Raw genomic sequence first — 12,388 nt, 5'->3', positions numbered from 1 at the left:
CGGGGGTTACTCTTCGTTGCGGTGCGTGGGCTTCTCATTGTGGTGGCTTCTCTTGTTGCAGAGCACAGACTCTAGGCACGCGGGCTTCAGTAGTTGTGGCACGTGAGCTCAGCAGTTGTGGCACGTGACCTCAGCAGTTGTGGCACGTGGGCTTAGTTGTGGCTCACGGGATCTAGAGCGCAGGCTCAGTAGTTGTGGCGCACGGGCTTAGTTGCTCCACAGCATGTGGGATCTTCCCGGACCAGGGCTCGAACCTGCGTCCCCTGCACTGGCAGGCAGATTCCTAACCACTGCACCACCAGGGAAGTCCCTAGTCACAAATTCTTTTTTAACACAAGTGCATTTTTGGAATCAATTAATACCTGATTTATCCGGTACAGCAGGAATTTTATACAACTATGCTATAAAACGCATAAATCTTTGCCAAGAAACCTGGATAAGGTTCACAAGCCCCACGTTACAATTCCTTTCTGCTTATGTCGGAGCTGAAGCTCGTGGGCATGACGGGACGTGAGCCGGGACAGGACGGGACCCAGACCTCTCTACAGTTGCCGCTGTGCTTAAAGTTCCCTGAGAAGGAGAACAGCTCAGAGGCAAACAGGCCCTGAGAGAAGAAAACCAGCGACGGGACTTCACATGGATGTGCTGATGACGCGAGACCTCTTCGGGGACTTCTGCCGAGGGCTGGGCAAGCTGGACTCCCAGAGAGAGACCCTGAACGTGGCAAAGGACCAGAAAGAGAAGAGTGGGCACAGGCACCGCCCCTCGACTGGTACTGTCCAGGCGGACAAGCCCGAGGCTCAGGACACACAAAACCACCTTGTTACGACAGAAGCGAGGGTGCAGAGGGACACCTCGTCTGGACTCTGTGTCCCCTGTTCAGCATCGGGGAGGCTGGCAGACCAGGCACGGAACCCACAGGAGGCGGGTGCCTGCACACCGGGGCAGGAGGGCCTCCGTGAGTTACCCTGACGTCACTCACAAGCCCTGAAGACCGCGAGCTGCCGTCAGAGATGCAAAGCTGAGTGGTGGGGGTGGGGGTGGGGGTGGGAGGGGGGAAAGACATCAGGGGCCTGGACGGGTGCCGTCAGCGTTCTGAGATGGTGACAAGGACGCAGCCCCAACGGCGTCGGCACCGATGCTGCTGGGACACGTGACGCAATGGGCCACCCGGTGCCACTTGGGGACCCGCTGGGCCTCTGCAGAGGCTGGAAGCGGGGAGCACGGGGACAGGGAAGAAAGGTCCCCCTGCCTGCCCCGCTCCCAGAGCTGAGGGGGAGCAGGTGGGAGGGGGCGGTGGGTGCTTTGCCTTCCCACTGGGGTGGCAAAGAGCAGAACTGCGTCAGTAGAATTGCTGCCTCTATGGGTTTTTCCATCTGGTTCCCTTATTATTATTATTTTTTAAAAAGTCATCTCTTCCCATGTTGCCTTCTCACTTCCTTTCCGCGACAGTAACGCAAGGAGAAAATTGCATCGCATTAGCATGTGGCTTCTGCTGCGTCAACTAAGCAGTTCTCCAGAACCCTGCGCCCAGCTGGCGGGGCCGAGCAGGAAGCCCCATGAGTGGACAGGTGGCCCTCAGCCCTCTCCGGACGCTCACTTCCTCAAGGCCTGTGGAGGGCAAAGCAGGCGCCTGGGTTTTCTGGCTCCACCTACTTAAGACTCTTCCAGAACCCATCCTCCTACAGGTGAGGCAACCAGCACACGTCTCCCCGCCGAGCAGGCTCTAAAGCCGACCCCTGAGCTCCCGGCGGGGTTCGGGGGACCCTGCTCTCACTGGAGCAAATGCTCCAGCTAAACTGGCAAAGTCCCCAGGGATCTGACTTCTGGGGCACCTGTGGAGCAAAGACACCCTTGTGGATTGGTAAGTGGTGGGTGCTCGCGGGCAAAGTGACACGACACCGTCCTCAGGGGGTGGTCGTTCAGCAGGAGAGAAAGGCTCGCCCCAGCCAGAGGAGGGAGCCCCTAGCTGCCATCTGCTGGAGAGCAAGAGCCAGCCGGGCCTTCCTGGAAATGGAGTGCAGACTCACTGGTCCCTTCTCCGCCTGAGATGGGATGCAACCGTCCAGGGGGCCGGAGCGACACCCACTCACCTCCGTACACCTCCGAGGTGGAGGCCAGGAGCAGACGGGCTCCGACTCGCTTTGCCAGCCCTGCAGAGAGACACACACCAGGACACCGTCACCTTCAGGGAACAAGGAAAACACGCGTGCACACACTCATTTCTGTAGCCAATTTAAGCAATTTTTTAGTATTAACTGTATCTGATCATCCATGCATCTTCAGTTACCCACTCTTATTGCATCTACTTTGGAACCAAAATTAAAATAGTAAGGAAAGGGCACAAATGAACCTCCAGAAGCACAGTATTTAGCTGGACACTTGTGACTGAAAGCAGGGCCAAATGCAGAGTCTGTGGGTTTGTTCTAAGTCATGACTTGAGTAGTTTCATAAAGATTCCTTGGCCCGAACGTACCACCCGGTATTTCATCAGGTAACTCCCCCCCACCCCTGCAGGGAGAAGGCAAGGCCCCGCGAGCCTTAGCCCCCCCCCCCACTGTCCCCCTCAATGGTCAGCCGCCTGCCCCCACTCCCCACACGCCCCAGGCGTCTCCCACTGCCCCCGAGCCCGTCTCCTGTCCGGGCACCTCCGCCCCGTACCCTCCCTCCTTTGAGGTCCGGCTTCCAGAGCATCTTCTCCAGAGCAACTGGCCACATCCTCGTGCTGCTCTGAACCCTTCCCGGGTTCGCCCCACTCCATGCAGAACGGACTAGAGCATCGTCACCTGCAGTGCCCAGGTAAGTCCTCCAGATGCTCCCACAGTCCCAACACAGCAGGCCCTGCCCCAGGGAAACCCACCGCCTGCACTCAACCCCCTGCTTCCCAAACGACTCCCCCACGGAACCTCTGTGCACAGACGCCACGGGATGAAGGGCCGGCCGTGCCACTCGCCGGGCGCTGCTCAGGGCAGAGGGCCAACTCAGGCCGTCAGGTGCACCGGAGGGAGAGGCTCAGGGCGCACGCCAGCTGCGGGCATCCCGGGGGTGTCGGGGGGGCGAGACAGAAGGGTCCCAGCGTGAGTGTGTAGGAGCATCTGGCGGAGCCCTGAGGATGCACAGCAAGAACAGAGACCAGCGCTGGTGAAGGTGCAGACGCCACGACGAGCTCGAGGAAGACAACGGCAAAAGGGCTGCAGCTGAAGTGGAATCTACAGGCTCACGGCACTGCAGGCCCACCTCCCGTGTTCCCACCCCACAGACGCCGGCCAGGTGGACCCCGCCAGACCCACTGCTGCACAGGGACGGTGGGAGTCACGAAGGATCCTGAGGCCTTTTTTTTTTTTTTTTAAATTAAACTTCCAATGTAGAAAAGCGTAGGTTCAAATGCAGTTGTTACAAGTAATCCAGACAGATGCCCTTCGCCCGGCTTCCCCAACGGAAACAATGTGCAAGAGCAGCACATCATCACAGCCAGGATACTGACGGGGATACAGTCACAGAACACCCCTCACCACGCGGCCCCCTCCTGGGGCGAGGCCGGTGTTTGCACTGAAACTGGACAAGCTTTCACCAAGACGCAGCCGCGCTCAGGGCCGGCAGGGGGTGACGCCGCAGAGGGAGGGCCCCCCAGGCTCACAGCACCCGCCCCGAGTGCGGAAGAGCTAGTGACACTGCACCCTGCTCAGAAAACCAAGTCCCACTGGGGCTCCTTCCAGCCTGGCCACTGTCCCCCTGCAGCCTCTGTCCGTGTCGCCCCTGGAAGACCCTTCCCCACACCCGCTTCAGTCCTCCAGGCCGCCTTCACTCGTGGTTCCAGCCCCAGCCCGAGCCTCCCCCCCGGAGCTCTAAGGGCACTTCAGGGCGCCTGCTCTGGGAACCTGTCCGTCCCCCATGGTCGCCAAGCCCGAGTGTAATCCTCATCTGAGCGCCCCCAGTGGACGGGACGGGTGGGAGGCAAGTCGTCTTTCTGAACAACTCCGTGCACGTGAGGCTGTTCCCACACTGCCTCTGGCTCTGTGTGGAGGAGGGGCTGGGCGGCTGGAGAGAGGGGGCAGGCGCTTGCAGCGCTGAGAACGGGGCATCTCTACCAGGTACGCCTGTGAGCAGGGTCGGGCTCTGTTCCGTCTGCAGGCCGACGCCCTCTCTGGGTCAGAGGAATCACCCTTCACTTCCTGCACAGCCTGCGCCCCCGAGGGCTTCGTGTAAGAGGCGGAGCGCCCATCCCCACCGCCCTTCACGCCCGTCTCCCAGCTTCGCTCAAACTAAAATGCAGCGCTACTTCCCAAACCCATTTATGGAACCTGTCTTAAATGTTCCATAATTAAATCCACTCTTTACTTGACATTTAAAGAAGTGGTTCCTCTCTTCCACTTTGCACCTAACCAAAAGCCCTGGTTTTCTAAGCCTGTGGGAACTGAAGCGCCTGATTTCAACCATCCACGTGCACACGGCCCAGACTCCGGGTCTCAGGCCAGCTGTCCTTGGACTCACGTGTGGCCACCTGGGACGGTGCTCTCGCTCTCATCTCCCGCTTCCAGGGCGAGTCCTGCGGTCAGTCCAGGGCCAAGAGCTCAGCTTCCACCACCCCACGAGGGGCGCTCTCCCCATCCTCCCAGGGGCACCACCCAAACCGCGTGGGCTCAGTCCACCCACCCCATCTCGGATCAGAGCCGCCGAGGCACACATGCCACGAGTCCCGGAAAGCGCAGGAGGGGAGGGCGGCCGCTCGGGGGCCAGGGGATGTCACTACCGACCCCCATGACAAGTTCTGATGGCAAATCAAGTCACACCAAGGGCACGGACGGAGACGGGGGGTGTGGGGCGCCAGCCGAAGACCAAGATCAAACTGAAACAGAGCAGTCAGTGACCGACGCCGGACCAAGACAGCCCGACAGCAGCTGCAGAATAAGGGAGGCCGACTCACCCAGCATGTTGAGGGTGCCGATGGTGTTGGTCTTCAGCGTCTTGATGGGGTTGTACATGTAGTTGGGGGGCGAGGCTGGAGAGGCCAGGTGGTAGATCTGGTCCACTGTGGGGGGCAAAACCACGTGTTACGTCCACGGAAAACACTGAACACCTGAACCCCTAAGAATCAGACCGTATCATACGGGTGTTCGTGTGTCTTCCCCTGAAATTCTAGTTGTCACGTTTCCTTCTTCCTACAAACTAGTTTACATTTGCAATGGGAAGAACTTTAAACAAAAATAAAAAGTCTCATTCATCTGGAACAAAAACGTGCCGGCCCCTGACGTGGCCTGTTCTCCTCTAATCAGAAACGGTCTGATTACCAAACTGATTGCTTTCTGAGAAGATCTGTCCCAGATAAAGCATTCAAATCGGAAGACAGACTGATTCTTCAGACAGAGTTAAGCATGAATATTAAACAACATTTTAAATTTATAAAACAAAGCTGACACAAAGGGCACAAAAGGGTGGGAGAAGAGAGCCTTTTGCTCTGTTTTTATTTATCCTGCATATAAACAACAGACCCAGAGGTGACAGTCGGAGGGTGGTTTTTAAGGCCACGAACGGGGAAATGTCTGGATTCCGCACGACCTGAGGAATGTCACCACCTGCGACCCACCCTCACTCCCCAGGGTCAGGCGACCCCTGCCCCACAGCAGAGGCCGGCAGGGCCGTGTCCCCTGGGGGAGCCATCCCTGCAGACACACCGTCTGTGATGCCACCCACTGCACTACAGTCAAGGGAAACCACCCCCGCCGAGGCCAGCCGGGGGATGGGGTCCGAGACACCGCCAGTGGGAGCCTCCCTCCCACACGGCTCGACCCCGACATGAGCGCCTGCAGGGACCCTGCCCCTGCACCCCTTGTCCCCTTGCCCCCCCATCCTCTTCCCAGCCAGGACCACTGCTGTCCTTTGAGGTCAGGGCACCTCAGAGGCCAGGTTTCAGAGATGATGGGTGGAACAGGCAAACTTGAAAAAAAAGGTCCCCATGATGAATTCTGCAGTATGACGTTCTCAGAGAGCAGCCCCCATCCAAACAGTGCCCAACCTGCCCACATCACACACCCCTTGTCCCTCTGAAAGTCTTCTGTCAACCCCGGGGCGGCGTGGGCACCACTGCAGTGCCATCTGGGACCCGGGGCTGTTTCCCGACACATCCACCCCAGGTTGAGCAGCGGATGATGCTTTCTCATCCTCAGACCAGGAGAGCCTGGTATTCTAGGCAGGGGGCTTGGTCCCACTCAACTCACCCCAATGATCACGGTCTTTCAAGCCCTAGGGCGTCTGGGGGACGGAGGACACGTGAGCCACCAGGACCCGGATGGTTCTGTGCACACGGCATCTTTAGGAAGGGGTTCTAGGTGAAGACAGACTCATGGTATAACCTGGTAACTACGGTTTTTCCTATACCAGGACCATACACCGAGGGAGGCAAGAACTACGTGTGCAAGGCTGCAGGTCCTGTCTTCTGGGTGTTTATTGACGTGGCTTCTTGCTTTGCTAAGAGCTTTCCAGCAAACTCCTCATGGGATTTTTATTTTTTAAAGTCTTCTTATTTTAAAAACAATACTCTGCAACATCATCTCCATCAAAATCTCAACAGCATTTTTTTTGCAGAAACAGAAAAAAATTCATATGGAATCTCAAGAGTCCAAATAATCAAAACAATTTTGAAAAAAAAAACAAAGTTGGAGGACTCCCATTTCCTGATTTCAAAACGTATTACAAAGCTACAGTAACAAAACAGTGTGTTACTGGCATCAAGGCATAAAGACCAATGGAACAGAATAGACAGCCCACAAACAAACCCTTCTGTGTATGATCACACAATCTCTGACAAGGGTGCTGAACCATTCAATGGAGAAATGACAGTCTCTTTAGCAAATGGTGTTGGGAAAACTAGATATCCACATGCAAAAGAATGAGACTGGACCCTTATCTTACACCTCACACAAAAATCAACTCAAAATGGATTAAGAACCTAAGTATAAGACCTAAAGTAATAAAACTCCTAGAAGAAAACATAGCGGGAAAGCTGCATGACACTGAATTTGGCAAAGATTTCTTGGATGTGACACCAAAAGCAAAGGCAACAAATGCAAAAACAGACAAATGAGACTACATCAAACTTAACCTTTCTGCCAAGATCAAAGGACACGATCAACAAAGCAAAAAGGCAACCTACAGAATGGGAGAAAATACTTGCAATATGTGATATATGTGATAAGCTAATATCCAGAATATATAAAGAACTCCTACAAATGAACAAAAAATAAATAACCAAATTAAAAAATGGCAAAGCACTGAATATACAGTTCTCCAAAGATGATATACAAAAGGCCAACAAGCGTATGAAAAAATGCTCAATGTCACTTATCAGAAACATGCAAATCAAAACCACAATGGGTATTACCTCACACCCATCAGATGACTACTTCAAAAAAACAAAACAGGAACAGAAAGTAACAAACGTTGTTGTCAAGGATGTGGAGAAATTGGAACCCTTGTGCGCTGCCGGTGGGAATGTAAATGCTGCAGCCACTGTGGAAGACAGTATGACATTTCCTCAAAATATTAAAAATAGAATTAACATATGATAAGACATTCCGCTTCTGGGTATACAGCCAAAGGAATTAAAAAGCAGAGTCTCAAAGAGATACTTGCACACCCATGTTCACGACAGCATCATTCACAATAGCCAAGACGTGGAAGCCGCCCAAGTGTCCACAGGCAGATGGACCAATAAACAAAATGAGGTAAATCCAAACAGTGGAATGTTATTCAGTCTTAAAGTGGAAGAAAATTCTGACACATGTTACAGGACAAATGAACTTTAAGGACATTACTCCAAGTGAAATAAGACAAATGCTCTGTGATTCTATTATGCACGTGAGGTCCCTAGAGCAGTGAGATTCAGAGAGACAGCAAGCACCAACAATTTGCCGGGAGCTGGGGGAGGGCCTTACTGTTTGGTGGGTACAGGGTTTCAGTTTTGCAAGATGAAAAGGTTCTGGAGCTCTAGTTCACAACAACATACTTCACACTGCTGGTTAGTGCACTTAAACATGGTGACGATGGTAAAAACAGAAAAAGAGGCTTAGGAGCAGTGAAAGCAAATGCAAAGAAGAGGATCAGTGCCTTTACCAAAGCGGAGGTGGAAATGAGGAGTTGCGGTTCGTGCATTTGTTCCCCTCCCTTTCTACCCCCCACCCTGCCAGCCTGCAGAGGATTCTCCTCAGTCCTCACTCTGCAATCAGAGCCCCCCAGGGAAGCTTCTGAATAAAGGGGTCCGTACCCCTGGCATCCTGCCGCAGACACTCCAGGCGGGGAGACTCTGGACCTTTACTTACATGTGTATATGTATGTATTTTGTAAAACCACGTTTTAAAACTACTGGGTTGATTTAAAAATGGAACCCGTGCTGTTCAAAGAATAATCCTTTTTCAAGAAACTAAAAAAACACAAAACCTTTTAAAATGGTTTACAGTCTGTCGATATGGGAATTCATTGAAGGGGTCGATCTAATTAAGAGGAAAATCCTGTGACTGCTTTCTGACCCCCAGAAGTTCTTCGGAGTTGACACACAGATTAAAAAAAAAAAAAAAAAAAAAAAAAAAAAACAGAAGTTCTATGCAAATTGTAAATTAACAAGATAGTTCTCACAGAACCCCGGCAACCTCAGCTGACTGGCAGCTCCGTAGGTAAGAGGCTGGATCAGCTCCCGCCCACCTGCTAAGAGGCCCGGGGGCTGCATGCAGGGGGCCCGCGGCAGCCCAGGGACAGGTCATCACTCCCCGCCACTGCGTGAGCGAGTGGGGCTGCGCTGGGCTCCAGATGGGCTGCAGAGCAAGGGCCACGGCGTGGGGCCTGCTCGGCATCCCGCCCGGTTCACAGGCCCCCAGCAGGGCTGCAGACGACGTCAGTCGAGGCGTACGGGCTGCGACCTCCTGGCACAAATCATTCACCACTGGTTTCACACTTGAGGCGACAACATATACAGTGAAAAAAAAAGGAAACGGCATCAAAGAGAGAGGAAAAAGGGCCACTTAGAGAGCGAAGTTCAAACGCGAGCCTCCACACGTGCACCCTCATCCTCACCCACGCCGGCGCGATCCAGGCGTCAGGCCGTGCGTGCGGTCAGGACCTCACATGTCACCGCTGGCGGCCTGGACCTCGGGTTCCCAATCCCTCCTCCTGCCTCAGCGAGGGCTCCACACACGTCCTTCCTCACGGTTTATCCGCACACGGCCCCGCTCTCTGCAGGACGGCAGCCTAGAGCACGTGCAAATGTAGATTCCCGGGCAGACCCAGGAAACCTGCAACTGGAAACATCCCCTGCACGGCGGGGCTGACGTGGGAGCAGTGCTCAGTCGGGTCGGCCAGTGTCGAGATGGGCTGCACACTGGGGACTTATTTCATCTGAAGGCCGTTCCATCTGGTTTGTCGGGTTTTCCATCATCTGACAGCTTAGCCCAGCGGCTGTCCCCACCCACCGCAGTGGGAAGGACTAAGACACGCCCCATAAGACCATTCCTTGCATTGATTTAAGCAGCGCCTCTTTCCTACGAGGCTGTCCTGCCTGCAACAGTAAGGACAGCAGCTCCAGCGCCCGTCCCAGGAGGACACAGCGCCAGTCCCTGACAGAGTCTTCTGGAAGGAATTACGAGGAGGAGAGCGGGACAACTTCAGAACAAGCGTAAATGATCAGCCACGAGAGGTGCTCGGAAAATACGAAGAAACGTTAACAACAGAGCAGGAGGGTGAGCCCTCACAGCCCACGAAAAAAGCCCTCAAAGCCTGCCAACTGCAAGGCACAAACTGCACCAAACATGAGCGCGGCGTTCAAGCGTCCCAGCTGGGGGAGGAAGAAAGGCACGGCCATTAGTGCTGGCCGTCAGCCGCCAAGCGACCCTCCGGAGGCCCTGTCCCATTTACAAGGCTGAGTGCAGGAACCACAGCTGGGAAAAGAGGAACCTTGAGAAATGAGTCTGAAAGAGCTCAAATTAATGAGAGACTAAACAGAAAAGCAAAGGCGTGTTCTCCTTTTTCACATAATTTCCTTAAATAGGTTCAAAGCAGCATCCTGGCAGGTCTGGGCATGTTATTTTTATGTTGGGGAGAGGATGGGCCCGGGGTGAGGTGGCCGCAGCACACTGGCCCCCCTGTGAATTCTGATACAGAAAGATCACCGGGATACAAAAAGCAGAAAATCAACAAGATTCAGAGCAATATAGAAATTGCTACTTTCTCTACCCACAGGGGAGAATTATGAATACCTAGATGTGTTAACTGGGTCACATAAACTGCAGATGAACAAAGAAATGCTAAGAGCAGTTTCCTGAAGGTGAGTTGGGGCCTGGGAAGACTGGAGACGGAGGCAAGAGAAAGACTCTTTACGGAATATCTTTTTAAATTTTTTTAAAAATAATTGAACCATATAATTATACTGCCTATTAAGCATATGTTTAATCTAAAAAAGATCACATTTAAAGAAATGATTGGATGTTAACAAGAACAGAGTATTTCTGGGTATTCCTCCTCTAAAATTCTCTTCTTTTTTATCCTTTTCCAAATTTTCTGTAGCATGCATGTGTAACTTTTATCATCAGGAAACAATCGTCTTTTGAAAAGAGAAAAAAATTAAGATTCTCTTCCATGTTATTCTTTATCAAATACATAAACACGAAACCCAGTTCTTTCATTTAGTTCACAATATTTTTAAATTTCTCTTGAGATTTCTTCTTTGACTCGTGTTATTTAGAAGTATGTTGTTTAATCTCCAAATACTTTGTGGTTTTCCGTCTATCTTTCTGTTACTGATTTCTAGTTTAATTCCATTGTGATCTGAAAGTACATTTATATAATTTCTATTCAATTGTTTTCTACTCTAGTAACAAACTTAAAAGGTTGTCAAGGTGTACTTTCTGGGCCAGAATGTGGTCAGTCTTGGTAGACGCTCCACGTAGCTCGAGAAGAATGTGTTCTCTGTTGTTGGATGAACGAGTCTGTACACGTCCATCACAAGCAGTTGATCAACGGTGTTGCGAGAAGCCATGTCCTGACTGACATTCTGCCTGCTGGACCCGTCCTTTCTGATGGGTGTGTCCAAGTCCCCAGCTATGACGGTGGTTCATCCCCTCCTCCGTTCATTCCATCAGTTCCGAGCTCTGTGAAGTGCATATACAGGGAGGTCTGTGACGTCCTCCTGGAGTACTGACCCTACGTCAGGATGCGCTGGCTTTACCGTGGTAACTCGCCTTGCTCTGCAGTCCAGTTGGTCTGAAGTGAAGACAGCGACCCCAGCTTTCTTCTGATTCGTGTCAGCATGCTTCACCTCTCTCCATCCCTTTAATCTATCTGTATCTTTATATACAGTGTGGGTTTCCTGCAGAAAACAGAGAGTTGGGCCTTGTTGTTTTTTAACCTCTATGACGATCTGTTTTTCAACTGGCGTATTTAGAGCATTCATATTTAAAGTGATTACCAATAGACCTGGATTAATATCTACTATATTTCTAGCTATTTTCTACTCATTTCCTTGTTCTTGTCTTCCACTCCTCTTCTGCCTTCTCTCGTTTTATCTGAGCATTGCCTATGATCCCGTTTTCTCTCATCTTTTGGCATATCAATTATACCTTTTAAAAAATCCCTTTAGTGGTTGTCCTATAATTTACCATATGTGACTGACCTACAGGCAATCAGGTGCCTCATATAAACAGAGTATCCCCAACTCCTCCTCCGTCTCTGGTGACACTGCTGTCATTCTTTCATTTATCATGAGCAGTAATCACCCGAGAGCTATTATTATTTTGAACAAACTGTTACCTGTTAGATTAAGAAAAAGAACAATGGAAGTTTTAATTTTACCATCACATTCCTCCTCTGAAATTCCTTCTTTCTTGATGCAGATCCGAGTTTCAGATCTGCATCATTTTCCTTCTCTAAAGGACTTCTTGGAACACTTCCTGCAAAGCAGGTCTCCAGGGGACAGATCCCTCAAAGTCTTTATTTCTCCTTCACACGCGAAGGACAAATTCACAGGATGGTGAATTCCAGGTTGGTGGGTTTTTCTTTCAATTATGTAAATACCTCCCTCCACTCTGCACGCCTCCTTAAGAGAGTCTGCGTGACCCTCAGCTTTGTTCTTCTACGGGTGAGCTGTGACCCGCACCCGTCTCAGCGTCTTTCAAGGTTTTCTGTTCATCAGTCATTTTCTACAAGTTCAATGCGTAGATTTTGGGGGTGTATCCTGCCTGGTGTTCTCCAAGCTCCCTCAGCCTCCGGCGTAGTCCGTGTCACTAACTTTGGAAGATTCTCAGCCGTCCTTACGTCACACGTTTCTCCCGTTCTTTCCTTTCTTCTCCTCTGGGAATCTCCCTGTGTGTACGTTACACCTTCTGTAATGTGCCCACAGCTCTTGGGA

At 51.9% G+C, this 12,388-nt stretch overlaps 1 protein-coding gene across 3 annotated transcripts in view; it reads right to left on the bottom strand.

Moving 5' to 3' along the window:
* UXS1 (UDP-glucuronate decarboxylase 1) overlaps window positions 1-12,388 on the bottom strand; it is a 78,952-nt gene that overhangs the window by 16,646 nt on the left and 49,918 nt on the right. For all 3 annotated transcript variants that reach the window (XM_082426384.1, XM_082426385.1, XM_082426386.1), the window contains 2 exons: window positions 4,925-5,029; window positions 2,094-2,153 (listed from right to left, as the gene is read on the bottom strand). In XM_082426384.1, the coding sequence (XP_082282510.1) occupies window positions 2,094-2,153; window positions 4,925-5,029 (165 nt within the window). The remainder of the gene's footprint in view (window positions 1-2,093; window positions 2,154-4,924; window positions 5,030-12,388) is intronic.

This window comes from Balaenoptera physalus (assembly GCF_965194825.1).
Source record: "Balaenoptera physalus genome assembly, chromosome: 15".
In the NCBI taxonomy this organism is placed as follows: Eukaryota; Metazoa; Chordata; class Mammalia; order Artiodactyla; family Balaenopteridae; genus Balaenoptera; species Balaenoptera physalus.
The sequence above is the reverse complement of the archived record's forward strand: the minus strand, read 5'-3'. Positions and strand labels throughout refer to the sequence as shown.